The 17,977-nt window shown below is 38.3% G+C and overlaps 1 protein-coding gene across 1 annotated transcript in view; it reads left to right on the top strand.

Annotated features, from left to right (window-relative positions):
- The first annotated feature begins 6,000 nt into the window (after positions 1-6,000).
- The window catches only part of ZNF215 (zinc finger protein 215), a 30,735-nt gene continuing 18,758 nt past the window's right edge, over positions 6,001-17,977 (top strand). The window contains exons 1-2 of the mRNA XM_025929027.2: positions 6,001-6,264; positions 15,418-15,986. Coding sequence (XP_025784812.1) covers positions 15,587-15,986 — 400 coding nt within the window. The 5' untranslated portion in view covers positions 6,001-6,264; positions 15,418-15,586. The remainder of the gene's footprint in view (positions 6,265-15,417; positions 15,987-17,977) is intronic.

Below are 17,977 nucleotides of genomic sequence, written 5' to 3'. Positions count from 1 at the left end.
TCTCTGGGTTTGACTTTTAGAACTATGGTAACATCCTTAAAAAAGGTGCAGGCTTTTGGTAGGCAGTTATGAATTAGATCATTTCAAGAAGCATAAAAGTGAAGGACATGTTCTAAAATCCATGAATACTCCATGCTAAACTAGAACACAGAGGAGAAATAAAATGATAAAAAGTTAGGTTTTCTTGATTATGAAACACATCAAGTACTATTTTGGAGTTTGTGTTTGTGGTTAATTCAGCTAATATGGATATGTTTTAAGCATGGTCACAATTGAATCTAAGAGGTTTAAACTGGATTATTTGAAGTAACATCTAATATGAGTTGCATACATGACCCTAACATCGAAGACATTTCAGATTTAGATGTCCCAGTCATATAAATCTCCAGGAATAGGCTCTGATAGAAACAACCAATATATTTGGAAGAGTCTTTAATACTGGGATCATTCATGGCTCAGCATTTCAGCTTGTAAAATGGTACCAAAAGCAAAATATTTCCTAGTTCATGATGTTTTCTCTTGAAAGCTCAAAAAAAATGAGTTTTTTAATCTCATCATCCCAAATTTCATATTAACATAGACTATCAGAGTAAGAAGGGAATTTCACAGTCATTTATTCCAAACATAGGCCTGAGACTTAAACTAGTTTATAATATTTCTATTGAGTAACTGTCCAGCATTTGCCGAAACAAGAATATATAGCTCCCTACTCTCTTGGATTATTCTCTTTCATTTATACAGCTACCCTTGAACTAGATTGTGCCAACCCTCACATATTTGAAAATCTGCATGTAACTTTTTGACTCCCCCAAAACTTAACTTCTAATAGCCCACTATTGACTGGAAGTCTTACTAATAACATAAACAGTCAATCAACACATATTTTCTATGTTATATTTATTACATACTCTATTCTTACAAAAAGTAAGCTAGAGAAAAGAAAATATTAAGAAGAGCATAAGAGAAAATACCTTTACATCACTGTACTGTATTGAAAAAACTCCATATATAAGTGGACCCATGCAATTCAAACCTGTGTTGTTCAAGGGTCAGTTATAGATAGTTCTTAGCTATTACAAAGATCTTCCTTATGGTAAGTCAAAATCAATTTTCCTTTATGTTGAACCCACTTTCCTTAGTTTTAGTCCTAGAACAACTTTCATTATACTATACCACAATTCACTGAAGTCAGTTTCTATACTTGCCCAAATTCAATCCTCACAGCCAAACACCCAGTTGTTTCTTTAAATTTCCTTCATGTAATGTGCTTTGGCACCCTCTAACCATTCTGGTCAGCCTCTTTTGAAAGGGCCCTATTTACCCAATGAATATCTCTTCCAAAAGCAAAAGAGAAATTAGAATTTGAGGAATTGGAGTTTACTAATCCTAGGCTGACCCCTTCATAGGCTTAGATGCCTATAACCACATCTGACTGTGTCTCAACTTCTCTACAATGGTCAATTCTGGGGTCTACTTCAGGTTTAATAAACCCTTAGTCCAAACAATCTGGCTGACAGCCCTTTGCATATTTTTCCCCAACTTTTAGCCAATCACATGTCTAGAGGGGATTCCATGATAACCATTCTACAGTTACCATGGATATGAGTCAGGAACTACTGACTCTTCAGTAGAAGACCTCCCCAGTGAAGTAATAAAATCTAGTAGCTATATTTCTTATTTCTTTCATTCACGCATCCATGCATTCATTTTAAAATAACTTATTGAGCTCTTATTTTATCATATCCAACTCTGATTGGATCCAATACATCCAGAACAATGACTGACACATAATGTGTTTTAATACACATTTTTGCATTTGTTACTATTCTTTTAAAATTACTGGAGGTGCACTACAATAGACAAATGCCAATCTGGGCGTGAGGATCAGAGGAAACTCATTCAAACAGAATGTGCTAGTTGAAGTGATATAGACAAGGACAAAACACTAATATGTGAAGTTGGTGACTTGGCTGCCTGTGATGATCTAAATGAAATCAGTAACAGGAGGAAAAGTAAGACAATGTGAACAGAATATATGAACACTAATTTGGAGAAGTCTCACCATGGGGAAGAAGGAAGAAATAGGGGTGGCTGAGAAAGTGGGATTGTGAGATTTTTACTTTATTTTAGATTCCTAAGTCACTTTCCCCTTTTCCTTGAAGACTTTAAGCTCTGGATCACTGTCACTTTCCCAAGACACTACTCCTGTTATAGATCTTAGTTATCTAATTTTCCCATAAAATCAAATATTCAAATATCTGTATTCTCAGAATTCCCTGATCTTCATTCCTCCAATGATCTCAGCCATTCACTCCATGGTCATATCTTTAATATTGCCATTACCAACACTTTCCATTCCCACTCCAAATTCTGAAACCACAGACTCCTGAGCAAAATAAAATGGTTACTGTTTTAAGGCACTAAGTTTTGAGATGGTTTGTTACACAGGAATGGATAACTCAAATGCTGAGAGAATTATGCTCCCATTCATTCCATCAAAATAGATGCCAGTGGGAATTTTTCACATTACTAATAGAAGCTTCCCTCTCTCTTTCTCTCTCACAACGAACAAACCAACAAAAAATATGATATATCTCCTGCTATAGTGAGAGGGAATAAATTGTCAGAATGCTTCTAAAGAAAAAAATTTAGTGCATACACCCCAAAATAATAATAAGGATAATATATGATTAGGGTTCTTAGTTGTAAGTAATAGAGACTGACTATGTGTGATTTAAGCTAAAAGGAAAAATACTGAAACAATGGTAATTCTGGTCCTGCAGCCAGAACTACAGGCCAAAATCCTGTCACAGAATGGGTGTCATGAGAACATCACTGCCGTTTAGCACTAGATGGCGCACTTTACTCTGCCAACACCATCAGCCCAGGCCCTGCAGAGGAAGCTGCTGATTCGCTGAGGCTGGAAATTGGGACGTTGGTGCTTCCTCTGCCACTGACAGAAAAAGAAAAAAGAAGTTATCTGCTGACAAGCACTACATCAGTCAGGTGATCAAGGTTAACAGCAATGGTGATAAGTCACGTTGATATATATATACCCTTGAGATGATGTGATGGAAATAGCGCTTTATCTTTGTGATTGTCCTTCCCTAAACCCATAACTTCAGTCTAATCATGAGAAAAACATCAGACAAATTCTAATACATGAGCTTCCTATAAAATATATGGCCAGTAGTCCTCAAAACTGTGAAGGTCATCAAAAACAAGTCCGAGAAACTGTCACAGCCAAGGAAGCCTTAAGGAGACATGACAACTAAATGTAATGTGGCATCCTGGATGAGATCCTGAATCAGAAAAAGGATATAAGGGGAAAGAAAAGAACAACAAAGAAAATCCAAATGAAGTATGAATTTTTGTTAATAAGATATCAATGTTGATTTTCTTAATTGCAACAAAGATACCACAATAATAATGGAAGATAAGTGGGTATATAGGAACTAAGGGTACTTCTCAGTTTTTCTGCAAGTCTAAAACTGATTTGAAAAGTAAAGTCTATTTCTAAAAAAAGAAAAGAAATGGTTTGCTGTCCTTGCTTTTTCATGTCACTAGCTCTTAATTCAGTCTAGACTGAGTGTATCTAATTGATTGAGTCCAAGTTACATGCTATACAATAGCTGCAATGAAGGCAAAGAAAGTGAATTTCAGGTGTATTCAGCTTCTGTGGAGGCAGATAGGCTGTTACTAGCCCATGATTCACAGAAGGCCATAAATATGGAAAAGGTACTCAAATGATCAGAAGCCAAAAATTGACAAATGTCCATTACCCATGGCCTATGAAACCAAATCACCCCCACTAATGTCTTGACAACCTATACATTCCAAACTGACCAGTATAACTCATAATGTACATAACACAACATTATGAGAATATGTAGAATACAGAATGTTGAGTGAAGAACACAGAAGACTTGAGTGAGCTTAGCATAGGGAATGCTTCTGTTGGGCATTAAGACAGTCCTAATCTGATTGTGTTTAAAAATTTTTTTTAATGTGTATTCATTTTTGAGAGACAGGGCGTGAGTGGGGGAGGGACAGAGAGAGAGGGAGACACAGAATCTGAAGCAGGATCCAGGCTTCGAGCTGTCAGCACAGAGCCTGACGAGGGGCCTGAACCCACGAATTGTGAGATCATGACCTGAGCTGAAGTCAGGCGCTTAACTGACTGAGGCACCCAGGCACCCCTGATTGTGTTTACTAATGTGTTCCCTACTGCTAGTACAATGTCTGTACTAGTCACATATTCTCAATAAAAATTTGCTGAATGAATGTGTGGCCTAGGAAAAGTGTTGATTTAAGTTTTCTCTGTATGCTGAATTAGGTTCTAATTCAGAAGACCTAGATTTCATGATGCTAGAAGGAAATGGAGTCTGTAGCAGACAACTGTATGAATCTTAAGGATCAAGTCCCAGTTAGTTTTACCTTCACAATAAAAGTCATATATTGCAAGAACAATCATAAGATTGTTCCATTAAAAAATATCTGGACCTGGGGCACCTGGGTGGCTCAGTCAGTTAAGCAACCAACTCTTGATTTTGGCTCAGGTCATGATCTCACTGTTGGTGGGCTCGAGCCGTGTCAGACTCTGCACTGGCAATGCAGAGCCTGCTTGGGATTCTCTCTCCCTCTCCATCTCTACCCCTCCCCCTCCACCCCCCCCCCGTCTCTCTCTCTCTCAAAATAAATAAACTTTAAAAAATAAACTAAAAAAAAACCTTTAGTGAGGTGACTGCAACCTGAAAATTACCCTATTCAATTAGAGAGCAGTGTCAGTGTTTCTGTGGACCTCTGAAGGTAAGTGGCCAGAAACCTCATATCTATGAAAGGTATGAGAGGAGAAAGGCTGGTCCTTCTTCTTCCTACTTTGTGCTTTTTCCATTTCTCTGCTCTTTAATCAGCTATAGATCATATTCGAGCCTATTTACTGGCAACACTTACAAGTTAAAATTTTGATTTTGCCTAGCTAATTTAATGTGACTTTCATAAAGATCAGCCTCATTGCAAACAATTCATAACACACACCATACCCCCAATCTTGGAAAATGTCATTCCACAATTCTGTCAAAACTTACTAATGGCTCTCTAAGTATTGAAACATTGAGTGAATAGCAGTGATGCAAATATGAAGTGTTCTGAGCTTGGAGCTTAGCTTTGCCAGATTTTAGTTTCAACAGATTGGGGAATGATAATGTCTACCTTATAGTGTCATGGTGATGAGTGAGATGATATTTATAATTTGCTTATGATAGTAGTGAGCACAGAGGAGGTTGGCAAAAAAAATATCTAATTCCCCTTTTGTTTTATTTTGGTCAATTCGTGCTCTAGATGTAAAGCTCCTTTTCTGGGAGGCTCTCCCTGATTTACTATTTTGAGTTCTTCCTTTGGGGCTCAATCCTGGGCCCTTTCATTTTAGTATTTTCTCTTTTTTGTTCTTTCTACAATGTCATCCTCACTCATAGTATCAACTATCATCTACCCAGAATTGACACAAATTTTACACCGCTGGCCCCAGACACCTCTAAGGTCTCCAGACTCCTTGATCCGTATGCCTATTTGACATTGCTTCTTGGATGTCACAAAGTATCTCAAACTCAACTCAGCCAAAACTGAACTCATGATCTTCCACGAGACTTTTTACTTGGTTGCAAAACAGAATGAATGAATGAGTGAATCAATAAAATCAGTGAAAATCATGTTATATACAAATTGGTATCCTTTCAAAATTCTGTCACATTTTTTGGTTCCACTCAAGTGGGGTGGGGGGGGGCACGGAAAAGGTGAGGAAGATTTTGGACACTTTTCCGGGATGGGATGGGGGAAGCAAAGAATGTTTGAGATGCCATTCTCCCTGCGCCTTACCCTCGCCTCCACCCTACCGGAAGCCCGCATCCATTCGTTCGTGGCCCTGGGGTTGGACGAAAGTCTACTGAGGGGGCGGGGCTGAGGAAGGGGGCGGGACTGGGAGAAGCCCCCAGTCTACTCCGCAGACTGAGGACGCAGGGGCCGCTGGGGGCTCCTCCTAGGGCCTGTGCGCGTGCGTGCGCCCGAGGCTCGCCTTGGCCTTTAGGAGACCCAGAGGGGCGGCGGCGTTGGCGTTTAATAGGCGGGTGTGGTCACGGCTTCTTAGTTCCGGCGTGATTACCCACACCGCCTCTTTCCGCCCGCGAGGCCAGAGACCTCCGTGGCTCCTGTCGGAACTGGCGCCTGGGTGTGAGTGAACAGAGTGCCGGCTGGGAGGTGTGCCCGCAGGTATCGCCGGGGTCAGCGGGCGACGAGGACGCGGGTGCGCGGAATTGGGAATCCCGCTGGAGGGCGTCGGCTTGTGCGCAGTTAAGAGGATTCCGGCGCCGCGCCCCGCAGTCTCTGCGGGACCACCTGGAGGGGTCACCAGTGGCGGGGAAGGCGCGGGCTGCGGAAGGAAATCGGTGCGTGGGAGAGCAAGCCTGAGCAGCGTTTAGTGCAGCCCTCTCTTCCACTCTGTAACGGGGGCAATCTGCAGGCACTTGACCTGGGGAAAGTATCTTCATTAGTGGGTTCGGGAATGACTGGTATTGATTCCTCGTGGAAATACCAAGTGTGACTGGATCCATCAGCTGGAAAAGAAAATAGGGAAACATTCATTGCAACTTGCCTTTTTTCCCAGTCATTCCTTGTTACTCCTCCAAACAGTTAAACTTCAAGGCGTCTTTCAAATTTCAGACGCTTCATTTGCAAACTGCTTTCTGCTCCTCTACCTGCGCTAATCTCCAAGGCTGTTTTCAACTCAAGCTTCTGCTCTACCTATGAGGTTTAAAACAACCCTCTTCACCGACAGATGCTACCTTGCCCACATAATTGGCCCCTGTTCCATTTTTCCTCAATGCTATAAAATCCTTTGAACCTGTGTCACCTGCTTGTTTAACGCCCCAGATTCCTGTCACCTGCGCCTTATTGAGCCCTCCCTTCCAGTGGTAGTGGCTCACAGTTAACGCTTCATTCTGACTGCCACCATCGTCCTGAAAGACGTCTGTTAGTACTAGAGCTTAAACTTCAGTTCTTGACTTTGTTTATTCCCGTGTTCATCGCTTACAGACCACTTAAGCTTCTCGCAGTCACAGTCATACCTTGGACGTTCTGTCACCCAAACTGTTCCCTTTTTGAAATCTTAAATGCAAGCATGTCGTCCTGAACATCTCTGTCCTTCTAGCTCTATAATTATTGATACCGAGTAATTTATTAATTTATATACTTAACCTATAAATTCCCAGTATATTTTGTTGCTTTTTCTCAGAGTTGAATGTTTATCTCATTATTGTTTAATTACATATGTAAGTCTTTGACATTGCCTAACAGTGGAGCTTGAACCCGTGCTCTATAGATTTTGATGTCCATTGTTTTTGTCTTTTGAGGTGTATTTTAGAAACAAAGTTTAAATTTCAAATTAGTTGAGAATGTTTTTTGTGTCAAATTGTAGTTTTCATTCTGATGATAAATGTAGTCTGTTCACTGGTAGATACTTTTTATTTGAGTTTTTTTGTAGCCTCATACATAGTAGCTTTTGTAAACATTTTCATAAGTGCTTGAATAGAAACTACATTACATCACACTAAGCACATTTTTCATATCTACTATATTATTACTTAATTTTAGTTAAGGATTAAGGGTTTAGTTTATCTGTTAAGGATATAGCTTATTTGCTAAGGATTTATTTGTTGTGTCCTTGTTGATTTCATCTTTTGTTTTCTGAGGATTTTGCCATAAACATATTCCAGTTACATTATTTGGTACATTTAATAAGTCGTATTTCATTATAAGTTGTACCTTCATTTAAAGTTTCCTTTTTGTCTACTTTAATACACTTGTGCTTTTTTTTTTTAAGTTTTTAATTATTTATTTTGAGAGAGAGTGAGAGGACACACATGGGAGTGCTCCATGGAGGGGCAGAGAGGGAGAGAGACAGAAAATCCCAAGCAGGCCCCGCACCATGGGTGTGGTCCCTGATGCAGGGATTGAACTCACGAACTGTGAGATCATGATCTGAGCTGGAACCGAGTCAGAGGCTTAACCAACTGAGCCATCCAGGTGCCCTGTGGGCTTTTTAATTCATTTTATCCCTGTGTACTGTTTACATTTGCTTGTTAGGTTTTTAATCCCTTTATTTGTAACTTTGCAGTTCTTTTGTTTTCCATGTCTCTTGAGTGTTTATATAGTGAAAATTTTTACCCAGTACATTTACCATTATAGTGGATATCCTTGTCATTCTTTCCACCTTTAATTTTTTAATTTAGTGCTTCCTTGGTGTTTCGTTTTATTTTTTAACATTTTGCCTGTGAACTGCTCACCTCCCTCACCTCCAACCCTCACCCTTGCTTTCTCCCTTTATGTTAATTAAAAAAGTATCTGGGCATATAGTTTAGTCTTTTGCTGGGACTCCGTGATACCTCTTAAGCACTTTGAAACTTTCTTTTGTTTTTTAATGAACCTGTGCTTTCCTTAAGCTTTAGAGAAGGTTTGTGTTGGGTCTCAAATATTCTTCCTTCAGTTGATCCACTTTGCCCTGTGTCTGGCAGACATGGAAAGGGGTACTAAGGAGCATATAAATGGTGTCAGTACATCCTTACCAGGTGGAGAGTGGAGGGGGTTCTGGGTGGCTCAGTCGGTTAAGCGTTCGACTTCGGCTCAGGTCACGATCTCACAGTTTGTGAGTTCAAGCCCCACATCGGGCTCTGTGCTGACAGCTCAGAGCCTGGAGCCTGCTTCGTATTCTGTGTCTCATTCTCTCTCTGCCCCTCCCCCACTTGTGCTCTGTGTCTCAAAAATAAATAAAAATGTAAAAAAAAAAAAATTTACAAGATGGGGAGTGGAGAGAAACATAGTTTTAAGAAACAATGTAGAAAAGGCCACAACTTAGAATGTACTATGAGGTAACCACAGTGGAGGTGGAAACTGCCTATTTGTTTCATAAGCAGTTCCAACAGTGTGGGAGTGAGAATCAAATAGAACATAGGAATCAAGTGTAACATCTATTTCAGTCATCTCCCTAACTTCCCATTTCCCTTCCCACTTATATAAAGAGGCAGTTCAGCTTCAGTGCCTTCCTCCCACAAAAAGTTCTTTCCTAAATAAATTGAATAAACCGTCTGAGGAGAACTAAGGCTTTTAATGTGGGTGTTGACTTTTCAAAGTAAAACCTTACTTAACTGAATTTGAGAATATAGTACAGAGAGTTCCCATACACCCCATACCCATATCCCCTATTAGTAACAAATTAATATGGTACATTTGTTACAGTCAGTGAAATATATATGTTAACTGAAGTCCATACTTTATTCATACTTCTTTAATTTTTACCTAATGTCCTTCTGATCAGGATCCCATCTGGGATGCCACAGTACATTTAGTCATCATATCTCCTGAGGCTCCTCTTGGCTGGGACAGTTTCTGAGATTTGTTTTTAATGACCTTTACAGATTTGAGGAGTACTGGTCAGGTATTTTATAGGAAGACCATCTAGTAGAATTTGTCTGTTAGAATCCTTCTCATGATTAGACTGGTGTTATGGGTTTAGAGAAGGAAAATCAGAGACAAAGTGCTATTTCTACCACATCATCTCAAAGGTACATACTGTCAACATGACCTGTCATTATTGGTGTTAACTTAGGTCACTTGTTTAGGTATATATTTTAGGTTTCTCCATTATAAATTTACTCTTTTTCCTTTTTCCTATATATACTTTTTTGTGAGAAATTCACTATGCAGAGTCCAAACTCCAGGGATAGAGAGTTCTGTACCTCCTAGAGGGCTGAATATCTACACAAATTATTTGGGAGATTTGTCTGTTCTACCCCATTTATTGATTGAGTCAGTCATCTGTATTAATATAGCCTATGGGCATTAATTTTATAGTTAGATTATTTATTACTAATATTGTTCCAGCTTTGGCCATTGGGAGCTCTTTCGCTTGGCTCCAGTGTGCTTTTGATGTGCCCCAGTAAATGTGTTTTTGTTTTTGAGCTTTTGTTTAGTTTCTCGTACTTCAAGATGCTCCACCTCTTGTATATTTTTTTTCTCCAGTTTTAAAATCAGCCATTTTTCCGTGGAGCCCTGGTTCCTTTTATTGAAGTATGGTATTAGAAACTGAGACCTGGGAGCTAAGTGTTATTGTTGGTCCTGGGATGTCCTTGCTTCTAGGCCAACTCAGCTGACAGAGCTAGGAAATATATGCATGCATACTAATCCCTGTATATACAAATATCTATAAATATTTCTGCATGTAACCACCTTTATATTAAGCTACATAGAAGTTCATATTGATATCTCCAACTCTAATTCATTACCACTTGAGCCATTCTAGCTTCTTTCCTTTGATCATCTGAAAACTCCTACTCAAACATTAAGAAAGCTGCTTCTCACAATCTGCAGTGCATGTACTTATTGTTCAATTCCGATATACATGCATAATGTATCAGAATTGTTAATGTATATCTCCATAGGAAAGAACTTTATCAACTAGAGTACAGTGCTATTGTGTATTTTCTTTTGCCTTCAGTCTTACAGATTCCACTCATTTCCAAACTTGTTTTTTTTCTTCAGAAAGTCAGTACGTGTTCTAAAATGTTTTCTTGCCTTGACTTTTTTGAGCATTGTGCATTTTTCCTTCTGCACTCTCTTTTCATAGGCCTCTCTATATTGTTCTTTTGCTCCATATACTAATCTTTATTTGAATGTTGAATAATCTTTCAGGTAGACATTGCCAATAGATGAGGTCAGGAAATACTTTTGTGAACTAACTTTTGGCCAGTCTGTAAGATCTGCTAACAAGCAGACGTACACACGTATATATGAAAATCTACTGAGTGTTGTGTTTTGTTTTTTTTTTAAGTGGTTATTATATGGTTGCAATAAGACACATGGAGGGGCGCCTGCGTGGCTCAGTTGGTTGAGTGTGCAACTTCAGCTCAGGTCATGATCTTGTGGTTCATGAGTTCAAGCCCCACATTGGGCTCGCAGCTGGCTGCTGTCAGCATGGAGTCCGCTTTGGATCTTCTGTCCTCCTCTCTCTGCTACTCCTGGGGTTGCGTGTGTGCGCGCACTCTCTTTCTCTAAATATTTTTTTTAAAAACACAATGGAAAGTATTGAACATTGATATTTTGCCCATTGCTTCAGGCTTTTTTAAATTTAATCTTTGGCCCCTTATACCCATTTCTCCCACCTACCACCCTTCTCCTCTGGCAACTACCAATTTTGTTTTTTGTTGTTGTTTTTAAGGTTACACACATGAGAGAGATCATACGGTATTTTGTCTGACTTTATTTCACTTAGCATATTGCCCTCAAGGTACATCCATTTGTTTCAAATGGTAAGATTTTAATTCTTTTTATGGCTGAATAATATTCCTATATGTATATACACACACATGCCCATGCATGCACACAATTTCATTATCCATTGATCTGTTGATGGACACTTAGGTAATTTTCATGTCCTGGCTATTGTAAACAGTACTGCAATGAATATGAGGGTGCATATATCTTTCCCAGTTAGTGTTTTCATTTTTATTGGATAAATATCCAGAAATGGAATTGCTGGATCATACAATAGTTCTATTTTAACTTTTTAAGGAATGTCCATACTGTTTTCCACAGTGGATTCACTGATTGACACTGCCACCAACAATGAACAAGGGTTTCCTTTTCTTCACATCCTCACTAACACTTGGTATGTCTTCTCTTTTTGGAAATAATCCTTCAAAATGTGTGGGGTGATACTTCAGTGTGCTTTTGATTTGCATTTACCTGATGATTAATGCTGCTGAGCGTTTTTCATGTATCTGCTGGCCATCTGTATGTCTTCTTTGGAAAAATGTTCAAGTGTCTTCTCTGGAAAAATGTTCAAATCTTCTGCCTATTTTCAAGTCTAATTTTCTTTTGTTATAAAGTTGTATGAATTCCTGATATACTTTGGATATTAATCTCTTACCAGATAAATGATTTGCAATGTCTGCAAATCAGTCAGTGTGATACATCACATTGAGAAAATGAATAATAAAAATCATATGATTTCAGTGGATGCAGAAAAAGCATTTGACAAAATTCAACATCCATTTATGATAAAAACTCTCAACAAAATGGGTATCGAGTGTTTATTATCTTCCAAGAAGTGGATGAGAGTTCTTTTAATCACTGTAATTCAGTCAGATAGATATTATTATATCCATGTTACAATTGAGAAAATTCAGGTTTTGGTTAACTAATTTGCTTAATACGTGTAGTTACTAGTACAGCTGCTATTTAACCTCCTGTCAGTATGACTCCAAAGTATGTACTCTTTGTCACTATATATTTTCTATAGCAGGGATTTCTTTACCTTGGAATTAGTGACCTTTTAGGCTGGATAATTCTTTGTTATTGAGCACCATCTTACGCATTGTAGGATGTTTAGCAGGATCCCTGGGCTTCTCTGACCCGATGCCAGTAAGAGCCCCCAATTGTGATAACCAAAACTGTCTCCAGAATTGTCAGATTTCCCCTGGTACCAAATTGCCCCTGAAAACCACTGGCTTAGAGGTATATAGTAAAAAATGAACCCTGACATGGAGGAGGGCACTTGTTGGGATGAGCACTGGGTGTTGTATGGAAACCAATTTGACAATAAATTATATTAAAAAAAAAATGAACCCTGAAAGTTCAATTGCATTCAGACTGGGAGAATTGTAAATCAGGTAGAAAGCTGTATCTGAACTTCCCTGAATGTGATGATTCTCATAATGGGGGAAGTTCTTTGGGGAACCCTGAGTGCTGTGCTCATAGAGTTGTTACAAAAGACTCTGGCTCTTGTGGGAAGGCTTTAAGTCAATGTGCTTTCTGCACAACCTATGTAGATCTCTTGACTTGAGCTATACTCTGTGAGGACTCCCACTGAAGAACAATGCCAGTTACTCGGCTAGCAAGCTGTGTTTTCTGTCCAGAGACCTTCTGAACAACTAGTGCCAAATATGGCCCACGGTAGTCATGTGAGTCTAAATATTTAGCTGAGCCTATTACTTCCCTGGTGGACATTGCAGACTGGCCGATAATGAGTCCTAACAAGTGAAAACTTCTAATCATTTTAGTCTGGGAATGCACTCTTTTTTTAATTGAAGTAAAATTGGCCTACAATGTTGTATTAGTTTCAGGTGGATAACATATTGATTCCACAGTTCCATATAGTACTTAAAATGCTCACTACAATAAGTGTAGTCACTGTTTGTCACCATACATTATTACAATATTATTGCCTATATTCCCTGTGCTGTACTTTTCATCTCCGTGACTTATTTATTTCAAAATGGAAGTTTGTACTTCCTAATCCCCTTTATTTTGCTGATCCCCCCCCCCCCCCCACCACCCACCTCCACTCTGGCAACCACCAGTTCTCTATATTTAAGAGTCTGTTTGATTTGTTTATTTGTTCATTTGTTTTGGTTTTTAGATTCCACATATAAGTGAAGTCATAAGGAATTCATTTTTGTTTGACTTATTTCACTTAGCATAATACCCTCTAGATCCATCCATGTTGTTGCAAATAGCAAAATCACCTCCTTTTATGGCTAAGTAATATTCCATTTATATATATGTGTATGTGTATATACATATATAGACACATACACACATATGTACACACACACTACATCTTCTTTATCCATTCATCTATGGATGGACACTTGGGTTGCTTCCATATCTTGGCTATTGTAAATAATTCGGTAAACATAGGGGTGCATATATCTTTTCAAATTAGTGTTTTCATTTTCTTTGGCTAAATACCCAGTAGTGAAATTACTGGATCATATGGTATTTCTATTTTTAATTTTTTGAGGAACCTCCTTACTGTTTTCCACAGTGATTGCACCAATTGACATTCCCACCAGCAGTGCATAAGGTTCCCTTTTCTCTACATTCATACCAACACTTGTTATTTCTTGTTTTTTTGATATTAGCCATTTTCTGACAGGTGTGAAATGATACCCCCTTGTGGTTTTAATTTGCATTTCCTGATGAGCATCTTTTCATGTACCTGTTGGCCATCTGTGTATCTTTTCTGGGAAAATGTCTGTTTAGGTTCTCTGCCTATTTTTTAATTGAATTATTTGTGTGTTTGTGTGTATATGTGTATGTTGAATTGTATAATTTCTTTATATATTTTGGATATTAACCCTTTATCAGTGATGTCATTTTCAAATATGTTCTCTCATTCAGTAGGTTGCTTTTTTATTTTGTTGATGGTTTCCTTTACTGTACAAAAGCTTTTTTATTTTGTTATAGTCCCAGTAGCTTATTTTTGTTTTTGTTTCTCTTGCCTAAGGAGACATATTCATAAATACATTGCTAACACTGATGTCCAAAAGATTAACTACCTATGTTTCTTTTGGGAGTTTTATGGCTTCAGGTCTCATATTTAGATCTTTAATCCATGTTGAGTTTATTTTTTTATATGATGTAAGAAAGTTGTCCAGTTTCATTCTTTTGCATGTAGCTGTCCAGTTTTCCAACACCACTTATTGAAAAGACTATCCTTTCCCCATTGTGTATTCTTGCCTGCTTTCTCATAGGTGAATTGAACATAGAGGTGTAGATTTGTTCCTTGGCTCTCTATCCATTGATCTGTGTGTCTGTATTTGTATTATTGGAATGTACTTTTTGACTTACCCCCAACAATGAATGACTCCTATTTATTCTCCTTTTTTTAAAATTAATTAATTTTTTTTTTGAAAGATTGAGAGAGAGCAGGAGTGGGGGAGGGGCAGAGAGAAGGAGACGCAGAATCTGAAGTAGGCTCCGGGCTTTGAGCTGTCAGCACGGAGCCTGATGTGGGGCTCGAACCCACAAACCATGAGATCATGACCTGAGCCGAAGTCGGACTCTTAACCAACTGAGCCACCCAGGCGCCCCTATTCTCTTATTTTTTAAATAATTGTTTCTTAAGTTCTAGTGGTGTGTTCTGTTCTACTCATTTTATATAACCTTACTGATATTTATTGAGAATTTAGAAAGAGATTTTTTAGGCTTTTCTAGTATAAAGCCTTAATAACCTAAATATCCTTCTGAATATTTGTTTTGCTTAATTTTAAAGCAAAAATGTGTTGTCACCTGATACAGGAGAAACCTAATTGCAATTAAATTGTGAGGTTTTTTTTTTTTTTTTAAGGACTGTCTCATTTATCACTTTTTGTGTGATGTCTGTGTTTATGTTCTTTTTGGTGGGTGATTGGGAAGGGACAGTATATTTTCTCGTTATAAGAAAGAAACAAGAATGGAAGTATAATCCATAATATTTATCTTATTGGACAATTATAAGAATATTACTTGTATTTTATCTTTTGGCAATATGCTAAAACATGTTCGTTAAATATAGGTCATATTGGTATCTTTTTTTCATTTCCTCAGGTACCAGAATGTTGGCTTTGTATCTGAAGCTCCTGGAACTTTTCTCTTATTGAGATAGAACTTGGTTCAAAACATTGCATAAATATAGTACACATGTGCTTCACCCAAGAATTATTAGAATCCTCTAGTAAAACAAATTGGAACTATAGTGGGAGTTCTGTCTGGGAAGATGCAGCCTCTGAACAAGTTGATGGCTATGGCAAAACCTCAAAGCCTGACTCTACATGAACAAAGTGAGGCCCTGAAAGCACATGTGTCTTGGCAGCAGGAATCCATCCCAGTCATGGAAACATGTGACTCTGAGGCCTCTCGTCAAAAGTTCAGACATTTCCAGTATTTGGATGTGTCTGGGCCTCATGAAGCCCTGTGCCAACTCTGGAAGCTCTGTCTTCAGTGGCTGAAACCAGAAGTTCATACAAAGCAACAAATCCTAGAGCTGTTGGTGCTGGAACAATTTCTGACAATTCTCCCTGAAGACATTAGGACTTGGGTGAATTTACAACATCCAAAGAACAGCAAGGAAGTGGTGACCCTCATAGAGGATGTGATTGGAATGCTTAAAGATGAAGGTAAGAATGTAAAGAGTTGGTGGTAGAATAGTTGACCCTTACTTGGAATCTAAAAAAAAAAGGAAAATTAGCTCATAGATACAGAGAACAGATTGGTGGTTGCCAGAGGTGGGGTATGGGCCAAGTGGGTGGAGGGTCACAAGGTATAAAATATAACTCCCAAGTACAAAATAAATAAGTCATGGGGATATAATGTACAGCATAGTGACTAGTTGATAATACTGTATTGCATATTTGGAAGTTGTTAAGAGATTAGATCTTAAGAGTTCTCATTATAAGAAAAAAAATTTATATATGGTGACTGATGTTGACCTGACTTCTTATCATCATTTTGCGATATATATAATTGAATCATGATGTTGTATACCTGAAGCTAATACAGTTGACCCTTGAACAACATGGGTTTGAACTGTGTGGGTCCAATTATACATGGATTTTTTTTTAATAAATACAGACAGTATTGTAAATGTATTTTTCTTATGATTTTTTTGAACTTTTTTTCTCTAGCTTACTTTATTATAAGAATACAGAATGTAATACATTCATAAAATATGCGTTACAGGGCTTATTGTTATGGCTCTGTCAGTGGTAAGCTGTTAGTAGTTAAAATTTGGGAGAATTAAAAGTTATACACAGATTTCCAACTGCTCAGGAGGTTGGTGCCTGTGTTGTTCAAGGGTCAACTGTATGACATTATGTGTCAATTATACCTCAATTAAAAAGAAAAAAAAATGAACCTTAAAAAGAAAAGTAATGGAGTCTTTCCATTTGAAAAGAAATTCCTTTTTTCTGAAGCTAGAGGGTATCAAGGGCCAGATCATGAAGGACTTTATCCGGAGGCATGGATTTTATTCTGTAGGAAATAGAAAGCTTTCTAGCCTGCTTACGTGGCTTTTAGAGAATGAGATCTCACAGATTGGGTAGGGAAATCGATTCGATTTGCCTTTTAAAATATTTTGATATCCAGGCGCCTGGGTGGCTCAGTTGTTTAAGCATCCAGCTCTTGATTTCGGCTCAGGTTATGATCTCACTGTTTGTGGGATCAAGCTCAGCGTCAGGCTTCACATTGAGAGTATAGAGCCTGCTTGGAATTTCCTCTCTCTCTCTCTCTCTCAAAATAAATAAACTTAAAAATTTTGATATCAGTATTGAGGGAGTGGTTGGCAAACTATGGCCCAAAGGCCAATATTTTTGGAGGCAGTTTTTTTGGAACACAGCCACGCCCACTTATTTACATTTTGGCCACAGTTGTTTTCATACTATGACCAGGGTTGATTAGGTATAGCAGAGAAACTATTGCCTGCAAAACCCAAAATATTTACTATCTGGCTCTTTAAACAAGATGTTGATAAACTTTTTCTGTAAAGGACATGAGGGCTCTGAAAACTGGAAAATCTGTTAAGATAGATGAAGTGTTAAAGAATGAGGGAGCATTGAGGGGCACCTGGGTGGCTCAGTTGGTTAAGCGTCTGACTTCGGCTCAGGTCATGACCTCATGGTTCGTGAGTTCAAGCCCCTCATCAGGCTCTGTGCTGACAGCTCGGGGCCTGGATCCTGCTTCAGATTCTGTGTCTCCCTCGCTCTGTGCCCCTCCCTCACTCACGCTCTTTCTCTCTCAAAAATAAATAAACATTAAAAAAAAAAAAAGAAAAGAATGAGGGAGCATTGGGAAAACAGGAGTTTGAACCTAAAGGAATTATGGGCTGAATATAAGGGGTGAATGAGATAAGATTTGATGTAAATGTCCGTGCTCAGCCTTACATGAATGGAGCATAAGTAGCAGATTTTATGGGAGGGGATTTATACAGTAATTATGTGGCATGTTGAATTTGAGGTCTCTATGGGCCATACACAATGAATAAACGAATACATAGTTAACAGTGTGGCTTTGGTGTTCAGAAAGAGAAGATTTGGAAACTTACAGGTATGAATTGAAGTAGGAGAAATACATTTCCTTGGGGAACATCAATATTTAATAGTTACCATAGATC

The sequence above is a fragment of the Puma concolor genome, chromosome D1 (genome assembly GCF_028749965.1).
Source record: "Puma concolor isolate L17-30 chromosome D1, mPumCon1.1.hap2, whole genome shotgun sequence".
NCBI classification, from domain to species: Eukaryota; Metazoa; Chordata; class Mammalia; order Carnivora; family Felidae; genus Puma; species Puma concolor.
Note: the sequence above shows the minus strand (reverse complement) of the source record. Positions and strands in the feature narration are given on the sequence as shown.